The sequence below is a fragment of the Diachasma alloeum genome, unplaced genomic scaffold (genome assembly GCF_001412515.2).
Source record: "Diachasma alloeum isolate Michigan unplaced genomic scaffold, Dall2.0 Dall_scaffold_00186, whole genome shotgun sequence".
NCBI lineage: Eukaryota > Metazoa > Arthropoda > Insecta > Hymenoptera > Braconidae > Diachasma > Diachasma alloeum.
Genome location: NW_021680352.1, coordinates 556,920 through 576,597, shown reverse-complemented (window position 1 = coordinate 576,597; position 19,678 = coordinate 556,920). Strand labels below are relative to the sequence as shown.

The window sequence follows — 19,678 nt, the reverse complement described above, 5'->3', positions numbered from 1 at the left end:
GCCCTGGCATTCCACCTGCATCACTCTCTCTCTCTCTTTTTCTCTGAGAGCTCTCTGTTACTCTTGTTATCGCGTTGGACAGATTTTGAAGGGGATCAGCAGGGGAGGGCTGCGTGCTCTTGACTGATGACTAGTTGGTTTTTCTCAAAACACATATGTCAGTGAAATTTGATATGGTTACTGGCCCAATATCCAGGGGGGAATGCACAGAAAAAATCGGGAAAAAAATTCTGGGTGAGGAAAATTCGAGGAATTCTCCTGGCCCAGAAGTTGAACCCACGTTTGATCCTTTTTTCTATTCATTAAAACAATGTCTATGTTACTTTTCACGAGTAATTACATTCCAAAAATAAGCTGACTTCGCTGGCGTAATTATGATTTGCTGTATTTGTGTTTCACGAATGAAATTAAAACATTTTACGACGATATTGTTACGGAATCGAATGATTTAATCTATTCTCTTCCCCTCTTTTGTAGAATAAAAGAAGGTTGATTGTCTCTCTTCAATGTTTGGGGTAACTTCATTTATTATTGATTCCTGAGAACTAAAAATAGAATAAATACGGCCCTTTGATTGATCCCGAATTATTACTTGTTTAAACACGACATTTGGTGTCAGAAGTGGGATTCGAAGTGATGGAGAATGATAGCTAGATTGTGGTTCTCAACTCCCAGAGTACCATGGAACGAAGATGGATGCGCTGACAAAGATGAACTATTTTTTAATATCTCTGACTATTGGTTTTAATTGAACCTCTTCCAATTTTGTTATTTTCCGTCAGGGTTTTTAATCGGAGGAAGGAGCTGAGCCTCTCTCTCTCTCTCTCTCTCTCTCTCTCTGTTTGGGATGACTTCCAATAAATACGGCCCTTTGATTGATCCCGAATTATTACTTCTTTAAACACAACAATATTTTTTTTATGACTCCTCTGCCTAAGAATTGATTGGCTGTAAGATACAAAGGCCCATCACAAGCAGCAAAAAATGTCGGCGCAGAAGCTTTTCCCCGGATTCTCCGATGAAAAAATTTCTTGCGTCTCAAATAAAATTTTTCGACTCCTCGGGCACGATTTGTTATTTTCTCTAGCTTGAAATTGAAGCCTCCCCATCAGCCTTAATAACAGAATTTTCGTTGAGGCACATTTTCCCGGGACACGAAGCGGACTGATACGTGCGCCCCAGCATCTCCTTATTTGCAATCAGAGAAACATGCAGAACATGTAACGGTCTCTTCAATATGGGAGGAAGAGGGAGGGAGGGCCGATAAACTTCGATACCCGTATAATTCCCGTTTCCTAGTCATCGAACATCTAATTAATAGCACACGTGATGCATCGGAATTCAACATTCACCTTTGATTTAATGACTCTATTCCATCAACATAACCCGAGAATAATTTTTCACTGATGTTATCGGAGAGGCCGGAATTTCGATAGAGAAAAAAAATTTGATCAATTAACGATTAAATTGGGGTTATTCATTAGGAGATGCGAGTGGATCCGACAATTGAATAATTAAAAACGGGCGGGAGAGGGGCGGATTTATTCGTTGAGTTGAGACGGGTAATATTAGCAATATTAGTTGTAATGTAATAGGTAAACATTTATTTCAGGAAGAGGGAAGAGGATTGATAAATTAAACATTCGATTCCGGTAATACTATTCCGTCATCCTTGGGGCGGGCTTTTTTGTGGGTAAATATGACTCGACAAATAAAAGTTGATAGAAATCGACAAATGTCAGGGGGCCTTCACCTGGCATAGGCCCGGGTCAGGGCTCGAACTCATCCCAGAAATGTCGGGAGAGTAAATAATGGAATTTGGGCGCCAGATAATTTATAGTTAACAACGTTTGCTCGACTCGTCAGGGAGCGGAAGCTCGAAGACTAAATATATCAATTCAACGGAGTGAGGGAGATGTATCAATGGATGACTTATTCCATCAATCGGCAGTTGAATTTATTGAAAAGTCCTAGTGTAACTCTTACACAAATAAACAATTGTAAATAAACTATTGGAAATGGGTGATTTTTAATAAAAATCAATCTGGTTGAGTTGAAACTTTTCTTTATTTGAAATTATTTACGAGGAAGACACATCCACACGCTTTGAGCTCCTCAGATGGACTAACTAAAGAAACAAAGATCCCAGAGGTCTGAAACCCTGGCGACATAGACCCACAAAGGTCTCTATTCATTTACAGATGTTTAGACTGAAAAACCAAATGCCCAAACATTCGTCCACGCTCTTCTCAGAATTTCAGATCAGAAAAATGTTCTCTTATAATAATATAATAAACATACTGTGAAAAATAAAATTAATTTTTGTAATCATGGAATGTGAACTCCAACATAAACAATATCAAAATTGCACAAAGTAAAATGCAAAGACATGATGGGAGACTTGTTGCTTGCTGGCACGCGCAGTCGAGTGAATCAATGATTCGGTTCATGCGTTCGGACTATCAACCAGATGTTTGCTTCGGTGATTGTGCGCTTGAAATTTTAAATTTCGTAATTCTGTTCTATAATTTATGGAGCGTAAACATTCATTCATGAAGGACAGTGACATTTAGTGAGTTTTGTGTGGCGAAAGCAGTAAATTCAACAAATGAAAACAATCACTCTAAATTGAGATTGACAGTTGGAGAAAATTGCTATCAATTTCCCTCTCGATTGCAAAATTTTCAGATAATAATTCTCCCTGCTCATCCGCCCGGCGTTCTCGCCGGCCTCTGTACATACATCCCACTATCAGTGTGATACATTTGTACACACACCGATGAAAAGTGAATAAAAAAACTAGATTGAGGGAGGGACACCGAGCAACTGAAAGAACTCCGGTAGATACTGCTCGTCGAGTTCCTACAGACTGACTCACGTACCGGTCCCTCATTCCCTCTCCCTCCATCTTCCTCAATTTCAACTTTTTTCCATACCCATTATGATTCTCTCTCACTCCCTCGCACATCGTCCATCTACTCTCTCTTTCATTGAGTTTCTCAAAGTGGATAACGTGGGCGAGAAAACTGGTTGATAACCGTAGAATATCCTTGATCTTGAATACAATCATTCACGGAATGGTGGAGGGAGTATTTTGAAATAGTTGACTGCACAACATTTATACGATGCTTATCACCCTGAATTCCGTCGATTTCTCGGCTTTTATTTTCGTCTGGGCCTGAGAATTTCGGCCCACGGGAATATTCAGTCCCCCAATTGCCACAGATTTTTCCCATTTTTTTTTCACCTCGATTGTCTGCACTCTCAGGTACACGATGAGCCTTAAAAGACATTGTGAAAATAACATAAATTGATATAGTTGACGGTGGGAAAAATCTCATTTCACTTCTCGCCGAGGCACTTGGCAAAGAGACAACGCGCGTCGCTCGTTAGCTTTCTTTCTTGATCTGCGGTGAAAGCTCTCTTCAAATAACAAGTGACCAGGAGACATCGACATACATTCTCGCACACTTCCGATTATTCCTGACGTGAAAATTCGATAAATGCAGTCTCAATGGCCCGTAATTGTTGCAGAATTTTTTTCCACCCGTCACAAACATTTGTCTCGAGAATGAGGAAAAAAATTTCGTCATCATCGGAGGCATATCAAACGAGTTTACGTAGTATCGTTTTATATGCATATCAGATGACTTGCTGCGCACTAACCGGTATGTGTGGAAAGCGGGTATTATTTTCCACACGTCGATTTCCTCTCGCCGTTTACGTGTATTTGCCTATTTGCTGATCTGAATCTGAATTTACGAGATTTTTTTTTCCGCGAATGAAGTTTTATTTTCTAGGTACATCTTGTTAACAGCCATTCTGTTCCGACGTATCATTCATCATTTCACGAGGGGCGGAGAATCATGTTTAGAAATTGGAAAGGATTTTGGGAAATTAACAATTTTATCTAGTCGATAAATTCAAAAAATTCATTGACTTTCGAATTTTTGAGAGTATTTTCTCCCAATTAATATGGACTCGAGGGTCTTTCATATGCATAAAATTCCCCTCCCCCCCCCCTCTCTCGAGATAATCAAACTTCGAGAGTATGTGGACGGTTTTCGCTGTGAGTTGAATTTAAAAGACTATTTTTTACTGTAAAGCGTTGGCTTTCGAACGCCGTCGTGTGAGGAATTACAAAATCGAGGCATTCTTTCTCGTATGTTTTTTAGTCATTGTTGACGACCACGTTTCAATGAACCTGAAAGGGAGCCAGTCGCGTCGTTTGGTCGGACGAAACTCGAAATCGTCTAAAAAATATTCTAGATAATTTGTTGCGTTGTTGTTTTTATCTATTTCGACGATGACGCTTTCCACAAAATACGAGGGGAGAAGTAACCGGATCATCGTGGAGTGTGGCCAACTCTTATTAATCGCTATTCTGGATGTGTTCACACAGCATTGTAAAGTAATGGAAGCGCTTGCACGCAACGCCTACGTGACGTCCGGCCTCGCCCCGTATATGCATATTTTTAAGAAAAAGACTATGTAAGAGAAGAGGAGAGTTATTACCACGAAACAGACGCATCTGAAGGGGTGAAAAAAAATTGCTAAAACATGGGGAAAACTTTGGGTCATGAAACTTCAGCCGTAGGGGGATGAAAAAATAAAAAACGAAACCTGAAAAATTGTTCCCCTTATAGAAACTGAATGAAACGAGTTGAAGGCGATTTGAAGGAGATAAATAATTTTAATAACTGTTCGAAAGTGCGAGGTGGTCGGCAGGAGTGAGTGCCGCCATCTTGGATACCCCCTCCCTCTGTCACGAGGGGATTCAAAGATGGCGGCGCCCCCACCTCCGATTTTCAAACGTTTCTTAAAATTAATTATCTGGATTTCAATTGAGATAAATGTAATTTATGTAAATTAAAATCCGGGAATAGTTCACAGATGATGAAATCCCCGTGGAGTCATTATACCACAAAAAAGATTCATCTCAAGGGGCAAAATACTCTATCTGGTGATTAAAAGGCCTCGGGAATGAAAAAAGCTGCTGAAATAGCCAGAAAAATTTGCTCTTTTCATGGGAACTAAATAAAACAAGTGAAAGGTGATTTGAAGGAGACAAATAATTTTAATAAATGTTCGAAAATGCGAGGTGGTCGACAGGAGGGAGTGCCGCCATCTTGGCTGCCCCCCCCCCCACGGAGGTTTGAAAAATGGCGGAATCTCCACATCGCATCTTCAATTTAGATAAATATAATGTATTCAAATTTAATTCCTGAAATCGTTCACATTCCAATAATTATCAGCTCGGCGATGAAATAGGCATACAATAGGCACGTGATGGAATCCCCCATGGAATGAATTGATAAGTCAAACCGATTTCTCAGTGGATGCGACATCTCTCTCTCTCTCTCTCTCTCTCTCTTCCCCTCCCGACGAGTTTAATGCACCAACGTTTATAATACCCCAGCAATGGGTAACAGAAAAGATGTATAGAAAAGAGGAGGCCCAATACCAGTGGCATGACTTCCTCGTTCCATTATTGCATTCACCCTCTAACGCGCTAGCTCGTGCTTCAGGTTTTATCTCTGGAGATCGCCGGCATACGCACACACGTGCAAAAGAGAAAAGGGGAAGAGAATAAATCGAATACCGAGAATTTCACAAGATTGACGACGCTGAAGTGATCATATATCACGTGATTTTGCAGAAGGCAATAGCCGCTATAACCGCCATATTCGTTCTTCTCGCTTTGTCGTTGATCTCAGATTAATTTCAGCTGAATATCATGATGCATTTTTTTTTCAGTAACAAAATTCTTCAATTTCCAAATTTTATAGGTTTATTCGTGTAATAGGTGATTTCTTATTAGTTTTACAACAGAAAAAAATGCTCTTCTAATAACGAGTGAAAACTTGGGATATAAAAACGGGTTTGAACAACGGATAAAACAAATCTGACATGAATTGACTACTTAAGAATACCCTTAAAATTACAAACAATACTGAAAGGTGCTCTTATCCAAGGAGAACAGAAAACAATAGTGACCCAGTCCACACGAAGGAATGGGGTCTTAAATTAAGACACAAAAGCGTTGATTGAGACACTTTTATCCCCTTTTTTAGGAAATTTTTCAAATTAAGGACATCCAAGTATTTTAGCTTTTTTTTCGAGTGAAATGCTCTTCTGCTTTTTTAGTCGAACATTAAAGCTTTCACTTGAGCCACAATTGACCCCAACTTTCAAGACATTTTACAATGATTTTATTATTTAAATTTAACAGGCCTGAATTTCAATAGCATCATTGAACTGTTAAAAATCATTTTTTAATCTAAAAAAATGAGAAAGTTTACTTTTGAAGGGAGATTCACGAAATAATTTGAAAATTGCAATTAAACAATCAATTTTCCATCACAAAAATAATTTGTTTGAAATCGTAAAAAATATATTGATATTTAAAATTTTGCCAGAAATCGATTTCATGCCTAAAAAAATTAGATTTCCGAAAATTTAAACAGTTTCAACTATTTATTTATAAATTAGGATGATGGTTCACGTCCATATAATAATTAATTATGCGGTGGAATCATGGGACGTTTCGATTAATTTAATCTTCATCAGGCTCTGGAAATTAATTACAAGAATTCATCATTTTTAAAATAATAAAAATAATTTAAACTTTTCAAAAAACTTTAAGGACCATATCTAAAGGAATACCTGTCATCAATAGTGTTTTTTGTCACTGCAAAAACTATTTTCTCTATTAAAAATCACCATCATAATACAACAAATTAAAATTTTAATCGAAACCTCGCGGCATTTGCCCATGAGCTAGTGTGGTTTTTACTGTGTCCAAAATCTCACGACTCCACCTCATAATTTACTGCTAAAACAACGACTGTTAAAAAAAATAATAATTCTGTTTAAAACGTAATTTAAATAACGCGGAATATTCAAAATTTTTTTCAATTTTTTCTCACGCAATTCAATTGACAAATTTGATGATTGAAAGTGATTGAATCTACAGTAAGATCTATCAACCTGTAAAAGACACTTGGACATCCTCAAGCCCCAGTTTTTCCCGTGTGTATCCAGCACCGTGTGAAAAAAATCGAGTGCATAAAATAATTTGTACATTGATGGCACGTCCCAAGAGATACCCATTCGTACAGCTACAGACCCCCAAAGTATATCCCTGGACATCCAATACAAAATTGAGCATCGATGCCCTCATGGAAAGAACATATATCCGGACATATATCTCAGTATATTTCACTTATATTTCGGCCAAAAATGTCATGTGCCAGCTATATCCTAGATATAAATATGCACTATATCTCGATGTAAAATATTTAACATATGTGAACGTCCGCATGAAAAGTGACCGAGATATTCACGTTTTTGTCTCAGGAACTCCCATTTACACTCATGTTAAAGTGTTTTTTTCATCTGCTCCGGCGACGTCATTTTTCACCCTATGAGGATCATTTTAGGCTCAAAATGTGCGGAATGTTATAAACATTATCAGAGTATATATAACTCCATATCGACAAAGTGGTCCCTTTTCATGTGGACGTCCACATGTATCTGCAATAAATCTCAGATATATTTTCGGCCAAAAATGAGTTATGCCAAATAAATGCTAAATATAAGTGCTGCATATATCTCATTCCCATAAGGGTGGTTGCCAATGGCCCAACGGAAGATCGATAAATTGAGACAATAGATCTACGATCTACGATTACAGAAAGTCCTCGGTAGACGTGACAGTGGCTTCGATGAGAAGACCAAAGTCCAGTTCGGTGAGACTAGCTTTGGCTGTGAGGAGATCCAAAAAAGTGTCGAGAGGTGAGAGACGATCGGCGGAGGGAAAGGCAGCGAGGCCGTTGTGCCGAAGACAGTGCTGCGAAGTTCTTCCCCGATTCTGGCATATTTCCCCGGAGAGGATGTTGGTGGCGTGCTCTCGGGCCCTCAGCATGAAGCTGACGGGATGGAGCCACTGGTTGAGCAGTCGCTTTCCTCGGGATCTTGGGAGAAGCGAGAGGAGATGGAGCTTCTTTATGACGTTCTCCTTAGTGTCTCCAATGTCTGGAAAACGTGCAATCACCACATAAAATTCTTCAGACTGAGGTTCTTAAAACTGTTTGCATTACGTGGCGTATTTCAATTATTTTTATTGAAATCAACATTTCGACAGTGGAAACCATGGAAACCTGTGGCCTGAAATGAGGTTTTTGAAGGAAAAGAAGATTTAGTTGGACTACATCGTAATCAATACATCATTCAGGGGGAGGAAAGGAGTTATTTATTCATTCCAAGCATTCCATAACAATATGCAAAAATATAGGATACATATGCCGGTGTATATGAAAATATGTTAAATTGGTCCGTTGAATTGGTTTTGTGTTAAACCGTCATGGAACCGTGGCGCCATCATGACGCCGACGGGCAGTGCGCGAAGCACTGGCCCTGAAAGATGCATGAGATAAACCGTAGATCCACGAGATACAAGAGATACATGAGATGGTCGCTGTTGCCGATGTCCTAATTGAATATATTAAAATGTATTATATATATAAATGTATATATACAAAAAAAAAAATTCAAATAGAATTAAAATTTAGAGAGAAAAAATTCCGATTCAATTTAGATTGAAACACGCCTCAACCTCAGATATGACATTTTACCCCAACCTCTCAAATTCGTGGCATCCACATACGCCGTAATCACAATTCACGTCAATTATAGCTATCAGCTGCTTTTCAATGAATATCTCGAAATGGAAAGGAGATAACAAAATTTAGTGATGACCTTTTTCGTAGCCCTCACTTCGCCCCCCAAAAAAGGTCTGCCCAACAAAAATTTCGCAATCGCCTGGATTCGGAGATATTCCTCGAAAGTTATCGGAGCTATTCGCTACTGAATTAGAGCGTCATTTTAATTACCTGCGATAATGATCTTTGTCACATCCACCTGCAGTTCGAAAACGGCCCTCTCCACATACTGGAGAAACATGGAGTACCTGAGACTCCGGTACCCCAAATACGTGAAGAACGAGGAGAAGCCCTGGGGCACCGGGAACGCCATGATCTCGATGGCATACCGATACCTCTCCATCATGCTGAAGAGCAGAGCCCTCCTCCCCTCATCAAGCTGATCAATGAGCATGAAGCCCCTCTCCTGCTCCAGCCTGGGGTCCACACAAGCCGCCCTGGACAGCATCTGGCACAACATCCTGGAGCTCTCGAGTTGCGCAGCGACATACCTCGTCGCCATCGCGTGTACCTGAAGGCTAGTGCAAGAGACGTACGAAGTCGCCGGCGTGTTGGTCGCATGTTTCAGTAGATACATCGACAGCTCCCTCAGGTTGACGGAGACCACGTGCTCCTGCCGGGAAGCCGTGCAGTTCTCCATCTCCACGAATGGAAGGGCCGCGTCCAACATCTTGTTCGCTCTGTTGGACATCAGGTGTTCGCCAAAAGCGGCGGAAGCTGTTGCCAAAGTCGAGGCCAGAGCAGACCCCGAGGACGTCGCCAGGACGAGACCTCCACTGGGTGACATGGGGGTGCTGCACCTGGACAACGCCTCCGGCTGGTAGCAAGCCAGTGACACCAGCAGCTTGTCAGTAATCTGACTGGGGTTGAAGCGAGGCTTGCTCTCGCTTCTCTTCCCCAGGTTGTCCCAGAGCCTCGTCCAGAGATCGCTCCTGTAAGGGACCAGTCTCTGCTGAGGCGACAACAGCATCACCGAGGTGTTCCACAGCTTCTCGTGGCTCAGGGTAATCCCGAGGTTGTTGATCTTCACTTCGTAGGAAGAGTAATCCTTAACCGTCGTCACCGGTAGGAGGGAGAGAAGAGGAACGGCGTCCGGTAGCAAGTTCCTTTGAACTATGGAGTAAGACCCTCCGATGAGGATCTCCTGCATGAACTGGACGACATTGAGGGACTTCGGTTTATCAGACATTATCGAGACCAGATTGGCGACGGCTTCGAAGTCGTGACTATGGCACATGAAGTAGTGGATGACTCCCAGTCTTCCATGGACCGAAGTCTCCTTTGTGAAGGTCTCAATGAGGAAGTCGGGGGATATGTCCAGAGGGACCAGGTCCAGGGTAGGCAAGTCGATGGTCAGACTGTTCGAGATGGCCTCCCTCCCAGCCAAGAACCCCTTCTTCCCTTTGAGGTTGTGCGAGGCACTCGGAAGATTAATCAATGGCACCAGGTACGAGGATCCCTCAGGGATTGTCGGTAGTGGTCCACAGAGAATGTGACAACTGGGGTCATGGGTCACACCAATCTCCAACAGGTGTGTGAAGAAACCCTGGACCAGAACGATCATGTAGTCGCCACCGTCGGCAATACAAAATGTCGGCCGCATGAGTTTCGCTTGGGACCAGGGGATTCCCGGGATTACGCAGTGGATCACGCAGCTGTGATGCAATAGCGTCACGGAATACGCGAAGTGCACGGTGTTGGAGTCACTCAGGGTGGCGTCCAGCATGTGCTGGGGGGGTTGAACAGGCCTGTAAAGGTAGTGATGGCAGACGCAGACCATTCCTCGGGTGTCCGAGATGACGATCAGGTCTAGGGAGCAATCGTGCACCCTCAGGGGGATGACGTCATCCTCGTAGGTGCCGCAGTAGCCTGAGGTGGGTAGCTGGGGGAGGTTAAGGGGGATGTTGAGGACGGTCTCGTGGGGGAGTTCGTCGTGGAACTGGAGGCCACTGAGCGTCGGGGATGAGGAGGGCTTAGGACGGGCTTCGTCGTCCTCCTCGGCGATGACGCTTGCCTGGGGCCGACGGTTGTGGATGTGGTAGAGGACTTGGTTGGTGGAGTCCCACTGGGCCCACAAGAAGGTGCGCACGATTATTTCTGGGTTGAGGGCTTGGATTTCGGGGGTCGGGGGGTGGAACGTCGCGGTGTACATGGTGATGGTCTCGTGGTGGATCAGGACCAGAAATTTGTCGAGGGTGAGGGGCTTTTGCTTGTAGAGGAACTGAATTCGGACTTGTTTAGGGGTCGCGGTTTCGAGGTTATGGGTCTTCGCGGAGGAGAGCTCGAGGACGAAGGGCTTGTACAACTGGTGAGGGTCGTCGGGGTTCGCGGGGGATTGGGGATCGATCGCGGGGTCTTTCACGACGTAACCCAGGAGGGTGTGACTCTGGTTTATCGACGCTTGGACGATGTTTAGGGTTGTGGGGAAGTGGTGGAGTACTTGGAGGGAGTCTTTACCGCGGTCGTAGTGACCGATTACCGAGTGCGGGGGGGAGGTCTCCTCGATCCAACCAATCAGGAGGGAGCAGTCACGCTCCTGACCCAGGAGTTTCCACTGCTCAGCTGGGGGAATAAAGTCGATTGTGAGGTAATCGATGACAGATGGGATGGGGCTTATCGTTATCGGTATGGCCTTGGGCTTAATTTGCGGATGCAGGCAATCGGGATGACTAATTATATTGTTGACTGATTTGAGGTGATGGAAATTTATGCAAATTAGTAGGGAATAATTGAGAGCGAAAAAAATTTTGATTTTATTTTTTGAAAAAAAAAACTTCGGGTTCTCGGGAGATGCTCAAGATTTCAAGAATGAAAAAAAATTATTTTCTTTAATGCTCATTAAGAAATCATCTAATCATGCATTATTTTTTAATCAAAAATGAAAAAAAAAATTTCTTTGAAACTCGTTAAAAAATCATCTAGCCATCAATTATCTCTAAAAATTAAGAGTAAATTTGGGGAATAAAATAGTACCTTTGAGATCATCCCCCTGCAACGATCCGTACAGCTTCGCCGCGAGGTTCTCAGCCATTTCCTCGAAATCACAACTCCCCACTCAAAAAAATTCCCTCAGACCCCAAAAAACCTCAAAAAGTAATTAATCCCCTGGAAACCTCAATCTGCTCCATTCTATCCACTCGACGTTAATATCACTGCGAGCGGTGCTCGCAGATGTTGTCAACAGTCGATCAGATGTTCTCTTGGGGATGTTCGATAGTATGAAGATCGATACTTGATGGGTCGATAATCGATTTTTTTCTGGGTCGATATATTTGAGAATTTTTTTTGATTATTTAAACGTTTTTTTCTTTAATTTTTGCAAAAATTTTATATTTCTCTAATTCATTTTTATACCGATGTCTTCAAAATCGATAGCCATATCGATTTCGCATGCGATTATGTGTATCGATTCGATATTTAATTTATTTCTTCAAAATTAATTTTTGCAAATTTCGAAATCGGAAGATTTTTTCCATTTTTTCGAAAAGTTTTCCACATCGATATTTTCAGTAGCGATATATCGGGAGCGAAGCCTCGACCTATCGATTAGCCTCCCACAAAGCAGGACCACGTGAGCCCCTAGTTCGAAAATCGCCCGCGCGGCGCCGCCGTCCGGCAATTCGTGACCTATCGTCGCACTTCGGTGCAGCCATTTCTGTTGAACGTCGTGCGATGCAATACCGTGAACAATTCATCAGAAACAATCGTTAAAGTTTATTGTTAACAGTGTCTAGGTCCAACGACCCTCAGTGACATACGATAATAAAACGTAAACAGTGAATAATGCACACGGTTACGGAGCTTGAGACAAGCGTCCCGGCTTTTCTCGGGAAACTCTGGAAACTCGTCGAGGATCCGGAGACAGACGACCTTATTTGCTGGTCACCCGTAAGTACAATTGCATATTACCGACACCTGAGGTGTCCCAGAATGGAAAAAATGGGCCCAAATCACGTCAATCTCGAGACTTTTCTCATCAACTCCTCGGTATTCCCGTTTCCAGAGACGATTAATAATTGTCACCCGTCGATAACTCGACATCCGCAGAGTGAAATCGGGAAATTTTTTTTTCATTTTGAAGATTTTTTTTCGACCTTTAAAACGAGCCCCGACACATCCAAATCGCATCGTCAGCTCGCGAGCTATTGACGTTCAAAGAGGGTTAATTTTGGTGGACCTTGCCCCCACCTGAACACCCGACGTTTGCTGAACGTTTTATTTTCTTTGGGAGTCGCGATCCGTATCCCTGACAATATTTCGGGTCTCGACGCACATCCAACAGTAACCACACTCAATTCACTCACAATCAACGCCCATCAATGCCTCCAGCACTCGATCTAAAAACGTTTATCATCAGGGCCTCATTTTCCCCCAGCGGAGGGGGGTTTCGTCCTTCAACCTGCGATAACTCGGGAACCGCAGAGTGAAATTACAAAATTTTTGTTTCATTTTGAAGGATTTTTTTCGGGGCTCAAAACGCATTTTTGATTTATTCAAATCGCATCGCTGGGTCCCGAGATATCGGGGTTTGAAGACCACTTCGGCGGTGATTCGACTGCCTCGACGCGTGGTCAACGTCGGAGAACGTTTTATTTTGTTTTGCATTCGCTATTTTTTTTTTTCGCGAGGAACTGTCGTCTCACAACGCACCAATGGACGGCGAATAGCGGGAAGGGGCGGTCGGAGGATGGAAATTTCCTCTGCCCCTCGCACTGGAATTCGAGTAATTGTCAAGTCCATTGGGCATATTGTTGGGAATTGGGATTCATTTCTCCGAGGGAATGCCCATTAACGCGTGAGTTGGTTTATTGTTCACCACTTGGGGGCTGGGGGGACTGGAGATGTCGTGAGACGGAGTATTGACGCTCAGTTAATCGTTCGATCGAAAACTCGTTATTCCTCATAAAATACTCGTTTCAGAGTTATGTAATGGTTATTTAATCCATAATTGTATCGGGGTAATTGGGATTGAATTATTTGCGAAAAAATGCGAGAAAAACTGGGGAGTCGTGAGGTGGTACGCAGTTGGAACGGAGGAAAAAGGATGGAATGGCTGAACTTTGTTATTACCAACTTGTTATTCAGACTTGGAGGGAAATGGGGGAGTGTAATTATTGTTTTGTTAAATGGTTAATTATCTCGGTGATGAGTGGCTCCAGGAGAAAATGTGACAGAACGTTTTTTGTAGAGAATTGAATTCTCTGCAGATATGATTTTCTCACTTTTTCCTCTAAGATTACTCGTTCTGAAGATAAATTAATTATTAACAACAATTAGATGGAATTGATGGAGCAAATCAATTTTTCACGTGGAATTGATGAGTAATAAATTATCTTGATAAAGAATAATTAAACGAGAAGATGTAAAAATGTTTTCTGACTTTTTAATAATAATAATAATAATAATAATTTTCTGCTGTAATAATTTAATTACTTACGTGAAAGACCTCTTGACATTAATAATTCTGATGAAATAATTTATTACGTTTGTAGAATGGCCGGAGTTTTTTCATCCGAAATCCCGCTCAATTTGCTCGGGAACTGTTGCCCCACTACTACAAACACAACAACATGGCCAGTTTCGTGAGGCAATTGAACATGTGTATGTATCAGTGAATATTGAAGTAGTGGACAAATAAAAATCATTGATTTGTGAAATTTTAATTTAAAAAAATTGTGAAATTCCAGACGGTTTTCACAAAAAGGTCTCGGTGGAGCTAGGTGGGCTGAAGTGCGAGAGGGATGAGATGGAATTTGCCCATCAATACTTCATCAAGGATCATCCGTATCTGCTGGAGCATATCAAACGCAAGGTATCAATTAATTGCAGATTTTACAATTTTTGTTATGAAAATTTTCAATTGAATTGGGTAGGATTATTTTTAAAAATTCATGGGTAATTTATGTTAATTATTTTTTACAAAAAAATAATTTTTAGTAAACATTCCCTTTGTATAAATGAATAATATAATTTTTTCAGCTTTTGAAATTCATTAAAAGTGATAAAATTCAGAATTTAAATATTTTTTTGCAATTCCAAAGAAATAATTTTTGCACTTAAAAATTGATTGTTTATGGATTTTACAAATTTTTCAAAAGATGCAGATTTTGCATTTCAGGATGAAAGTAAAATCTTCAACATTTAAATAATAAAATCCCAAAAATTTCAATAATCTAGTGTCAAACGTACCTAAATAAATTGAAAACTGCAAAAATATGTCAGAAAACTCGATTAGGTTCGGAATTCTAATTTTTTCTCCACGAAATTATCGTTTTTGTTTTTCAAAGAAGAAATGTTTAAAAATCAAGAATTTTTTTGACACCTCTAAAAAATAATCCACCGTTTTGCAAAATAAGAGGGAAAGGTTTGAAAAAATATCAGTATTTTGCGAAATTTAATTTAGATAATACTGACTGGTATGAATTTTTTCAAATTTTTTCCATGCAATTTATTGAAAAAATTTAAAAACTGAAAATATCCAAAGTACGAAGGGTAGAGGTACTTTAACAATAAAATGGCTGAAGTGCATTGAATGGAAGTAATGGAAGTAATTCTTCTCAATTAATCCCCGCAGATCGCGAATAAATCCCAGGACACTCACCTCCCGATGAAATCCGAGATGATGAATAAGGTTTTATCAGAAGTTCGAACGATGCGAGGGAGGCAGGAGCACTTGGACACTCGGCTGGGTGCGATGAAGCGGGAGAACGAGGCCCTGTGGAGGGAGCTAGCCATGCTGAGGCGAAAGCACCTCAAGCAGCAGGACATTGTCAACAAGCTTATTCATTTTCTCGTCACCCTGGTCCAGCCTGGGAGGGGTGGTGGGCTGTCGGTCAAGCGGAGGTATCCCCTGATGATCGATAATCATCAGAGGAGCAAACACCCCAAGATGTCAAAGGTATGGCGAAAAAAAAAACAGCTTGAAGAATTCGATCTCCCAAATTTCGTGTTTTTTTTTCGTCTGATTTTAAGGTTTTAATGCGATGTATTTTTGTCTGGTGATTCCAGCCGGAAGCGTCACCCACTGGACCCACAATTCACGAACTCGATGGAGAACACGAGCATGATTTGAACTCCCAATACATCGTCGCTGAGTAATTAACTTTGTCAATTCAATTTTCGAGTAAATTCGCGATTTTGTTTCATTAAAACTTGGAATATCTCAGAAACCAGTGGATTTATCGAAAAATGTCAAGAGAGCTTTTCTGTTAAAAATTAAATTCCCCACAAAAAAGTTTCCATGACATTTTTTGATACATCCAATAGTTTCGAAGATAACACAAATTAATAACGACGTAAAAAACAGAACAAAAAAAGTTGTTTTCTCGTCTTATAAAAAATCCAATTACCTCAATAACGAGTAGATTTACGAGAAAACTTCAAGAGACATTTTTTCTGGAGAATTGAATTCTCCGCAAAACATCTCTCTTCACTTTTTTCGATAAACTCGGTGGTCTCTTTATATCCTGACTTTTAAAAACCAAAACCATTTTTTCTCACATTACATTTGTGAATCTAGAATGCTGGAGAATCACACGCCAGCGATTCAAAGTCCGGCGTCGATAGAAACGGAGCTAGACGACGACAACACCGAGACTATCTATCACACAGCTGACGAGACAGTTGACCGAGAGATTCGACTGCTCCAGGCGCAGGAGGAGGCAGTGAAGAAGCAGCTAAACATAAAACCCAAGAAGAAGTGAGTGATTAAATTTCTTCCTTTGATATTTGCCACTCCTCACACCTGAGTTGATGCTTGGAGGGCTTGTAATCACACGAGCAATGAACATTGTCACCTCAACATCATTAATTCCCCATCATGCATGCACTCTTCGATCAATTGTCTTCAAGTTGTGAATTCTTCAGCAATTGTAATGGAGTAGTGAAGCCCAACGAGTGCGCGAGTGGACGTACTTTAATGTATTCGAGCCATCCACTCGATAATTCATTAATTGATCGTTAAATTCCACTGCATCAGTGAATAATAATCGCCTCAAGCGTTCATTAAGCTGTTATTTATGTGTAGAACTGAATTATTTGATGTAATAGGGTGATTAATTTGAACATTGCCAGGAGGAAAAACAAGGTGCCTGTCAAAATTCTGATACCACCGACGCAAGCTGGGGCGAAACCGAGGTTACCATTTTATTTCACACTCATTATGTCGTTTCTACATTTTTATTTCTTTCATTTACGTTGTTATTGTCAATTTTCGATTACTTTATTGTTCAGATACTGTTGCAGGTAGTTTTCACTCATCAGTTGTTGATTATTCTGCATGACGAGTCGATTTTCTACTCATCGTTATCGTTTTCATTTCGAATTCCTGTGATTTTTCAGTGATTCTTCAATATTGAATGGCTTTTTTCAATTTATCTGGGGGGAGGGGTGGGGGAATGAACACTATTTCATTTTTATTGACATTAATCAATTAATATTACCAAATTTTGAAATAAAACTGTTTTTTAATTTCATAAAAGTCTAGATATCTAGGGAACTAGTGGGTTTATCGAAAAAAGGGAAAAGAGATTTTTTGTAGAGAATTGAATTTTAAAGAAAAAATGTTTCACTACATTTTTTCGTACCTCCAATGGTTATTCAGATATTCCGAGATTTCATATGACGGAAATTCAAGTGTTCTAATTTCCACTAATCCCCCAAAAAATTGCATGACCTTACGAATAATCCAAGAAGCTTTCGTTACGTTCTCGTAGATACCTTCGCAACAAACCGATGAAATTTATCAGTAATTTTTATTGACATTTCTACAAAAGAAATTATTCATAAGTCGTGAAATCAAGACTGGCAAAAACCAGCTGTCTCGATTTTTAGGCAAGAAACACTGTTGCTCGATGTGAATCCCGAGGAGCCAGTGCTTCCCATTGCCCTCCTAGAGAACAAGATAAAGCAAAAGCCAAAGGCAGTGCCCCTGAGGACAGTCAGAAGTTCAAAGCTCACGGCTATGGCAGCTAACATCAACAAGATGAACTCGGGGGAGGAATCTGAGGTCGAGGAGCCCCAGGAGAACGCCGATGTCGACCTCAACGACATTCTCATCATCCCCGAGGTGACGTTGAGTCAGGAGGAAGAGGGAGGGCCCAAGAAGAATGGAGCCAGGGAGCCGGAGCTGGGACAGGCCCCCAATGTCTATCAGCAAGTTGATCAGGACCCTTCGTCCAGTGCTAAGAGTAAAGATTTGTCGTTGAGTCGGGTCAATCCCTCGGGGACTGAAGCTAACTACAGGTTAGGATCGATGTAAGTTCATGTTGGACCATGGGTTTGAGCAGATACTGGAGCCCTTGAGGAGGATTTATTTATTTGTTGATCTTGATTGGTGATTTATCATTTTTTTTCCTCAGCTGAATTTTCACCTCTTGCTAAAGAAGTTTTTCGTAGTGGTGCTTTCATTTTTTTTAAGTTTCGGATTTTTTGTGGGATATATGGTGACATTATACGTAATTTCATTTGCATATCATTTTTTAGAATTTTTGATTTTTCAAATTTTCACATTTTTTGAAAATTGGCCGCAGTGTGAATTTTCCGACGGTGAAAAACAAATTCTAATACCATTTTATCGTAGTTTCAAGATAATACAAGCATTTGAATCACAATGAAATATTAATTTTCAAAATGCATTCTCCTTTTACCTCTTCGCTACTTAATTATTCACCATAAAAATCATTTGTTCGAAATCGTAACATATTTATTCATATGTCATGCCTAAAAAATAAGGTTTCCAAAAGTTTGGACAATTACAATTATTTATTTATAAACAACGAATGTTTGAAAAAAATTTCTCACGCAATTTAATTGACAAATTGCATGATTGAATTTATAGTATGACTTTGATGTCCCTAATTCATGTTGTTTTGCTAACAATTGTCTTTGAATTTAGGGAGGAGATGGACAATCATCTGGAGACGATGCAGAATGAACTGGATAATCTTCGCGATATACTTCGTGGTGAAGGTTACAGTATCGACGCCAACACACTGCTTGGAGTAAGTATATTATCAAATTAATCATCTCCCTCATTAATAATCAAGCAAACGTAACAGAATATTTAGACCAAAGATTATTGGAAACAGGCTAAATTGGTAATGAAGTTAAAATAAAATGAAGGTAATTCGAAGGTAAATTCTTCAACATTCTAAATAATTTTTGATAAGAGACGTTTATTAATCAACTGTCTGATGGGGACTGTCTATTTTTGATTAGTCTTCATCAGTGTGAATTTTATTTTCAAGAAAGTCATGATTAGACAGCTTCATATCAGTATTTGGCAGACAGTTACGGACTGCGAGGATCATTTCCCTGGATTTCAATCGACGAGTCAATGGTTTAATCTCTTCCTTTATTATGAATAATAATTTATTCGTCATTTATGTGTGATAAAGTGATAATTCTTTGGTTGGATAGGACTTTACTTTTGATAGTTTCTAGTTTAATTGAGACATTCATTTATTATCGACTTTACAATTCTTTTATTTTTTTTTATTATCTCAATAGCTTTTTGGGGGTGACGATCCAATGTCGTTTGGAATTCCAATGAATCCCGAGTTGAATCCAAATCAGCGCGATAGGGATGATGATGATCATCTGTGTGGTGAGTTGAACATTATCAATTACAGATTTCAGTGGTAAAATAATGGTTTCAACTTTTTATGGTGCTGTATCTCATTATATTATATTTTTTTCACGATAACTCAGGATTAAGTCTGCAGTTTGGAATTATTTTAACGAACATGAAGAATATTTTATTGAAAGAACCAGTAATGAAATCAAGGGTAATGCCCACGAGGGGATTCGAACTAAGTTCGTTGCCTCACATGCGAAAGGTTCCGAGTTCAAATGCCGGCCAGGTAGAATGGTGCGATCTTACCATTTAAAGTCTTGATCATCATCGCAGTATACCCTAACCGGGTCGGAGCGATGTGAAATAACGATGAAAAAAA

General features: G+C 40.4%; 2 protein-coding genes across 6 annotated transcripts in view; one reads left to right on the top strand and one right to left on the bottom strand.

Moving 5' to 3' along the window:
* Positions 1-7,457: 7,457 nt before the first annotated feature.
* LOC107048223 (protein pigeon) lies at positions 7,458-11,874 on the bottom strand. Of its 2 annotated transcripts, none has more exons than XM_015271298.1 (3): positions 11,697-11,874; positions 8,895-11,285; positions 7,458-8,037 (listed from the first exon to the last, which is right to left on the bottom strand). In XM_015271298.1, exons 1-3 carry the CDS (start codon positions 11,752-11,754, stop codon positions 7,691-7,693), a joined length of 2,796 nt encoding a protein of 931 aa, XP_015126784.1. In that variant the 5' UTR covers positions 11,755-11,874; the 3' UTR covers positions 7,458-7,690. The 2 variants fall into 2 exon arrangements, with proteins under 2 accessions (XP_015126784.1, XP_015126785.1); XM_015271299.1 differs by lacking the exon at positions 7,458-8,037 and adding an exon at positions 8,271-8,493.
* Positions 11,875-12,361: 487 nt separating this feature from the next.
* LOC107048306 (heat shock factor protein) overlaps positions 12,362-19,678 on the top strand; it is a 10,258-nt gene continuing 2,941 nt past the window's right edge. The window contains exons 1-10 of one of the 4 annotated variants that reach the window (XM_015271424.1): positions 12,362-12,611; positions 14,216-14,324; positions 14,411-14,535; positions 15,298-15,621; positions 15,732-15,817; positions 16,243-16,422; positions 16,797-16,859; positions 17,556-17,978; positions 18,619-18,724; positions 19,233-19,329. In XM_015271424.1, coding sequence (XP_015126910.1) covers positions 12,507-12,611; positions 14,216-14,324; positions 14,411-14,535; positions 15,298-15,621; positions 15,732-15,817; positions 16,243-16,422; positions 16,797-16,859; positions 17,556-17,978; positions 18,619-18,724; positions 19,233-19,329 — 1,618 coding nt within the window. In that variant the 5' untranslated portion in view covers positions 12,362-12,506. Of the gene's footprint in view, positions 12,612-13,396; positions 13,519-13,752; positions 14,045-14,215; positions 14,325-14,410; positions 14,536-15,297; positions 15,622-15,731; positions 15,818-16,242; positions 16,423-16,796; positions 16,860-17,555; positions 17,979-18,618; positions 18,725-19,232; positions 19,330-19,678 lie in introns of those variants that run through there. The other 3 variants (XM_015271426.1, XM_015271427.2, XM_015271425.1) reach the window with 3 other exon arrangements.

What these genes read in the sequence shown, in the direction of transcription:
- LOC107048223 (XM_015271298.1), bottom strand. Translation starts at nt 11,754, where the DNA reads ATGGCTGAGAACCTCGCGGCGAAGCTGTACGGATCGTTGCAGGGGGAT. An exon ending in GCAGGGGGATGATCTCAAAG is followed by an intron (nt 11,286 to 11,696) that starts GTACTATTTTAT and finishes TTATTCCCCCAG; the next exon opens with CTGAGCAGTGGAAACTCCTG. An exon ending in GACAAAGATCATTATCGCAG is followed by an intron (nt 8,038 to 8,894) that starts GTAATTAAAATG and finishes CACGTTTTCCAG; the next exon opens with ACATTGGAGACACTAAGGAG.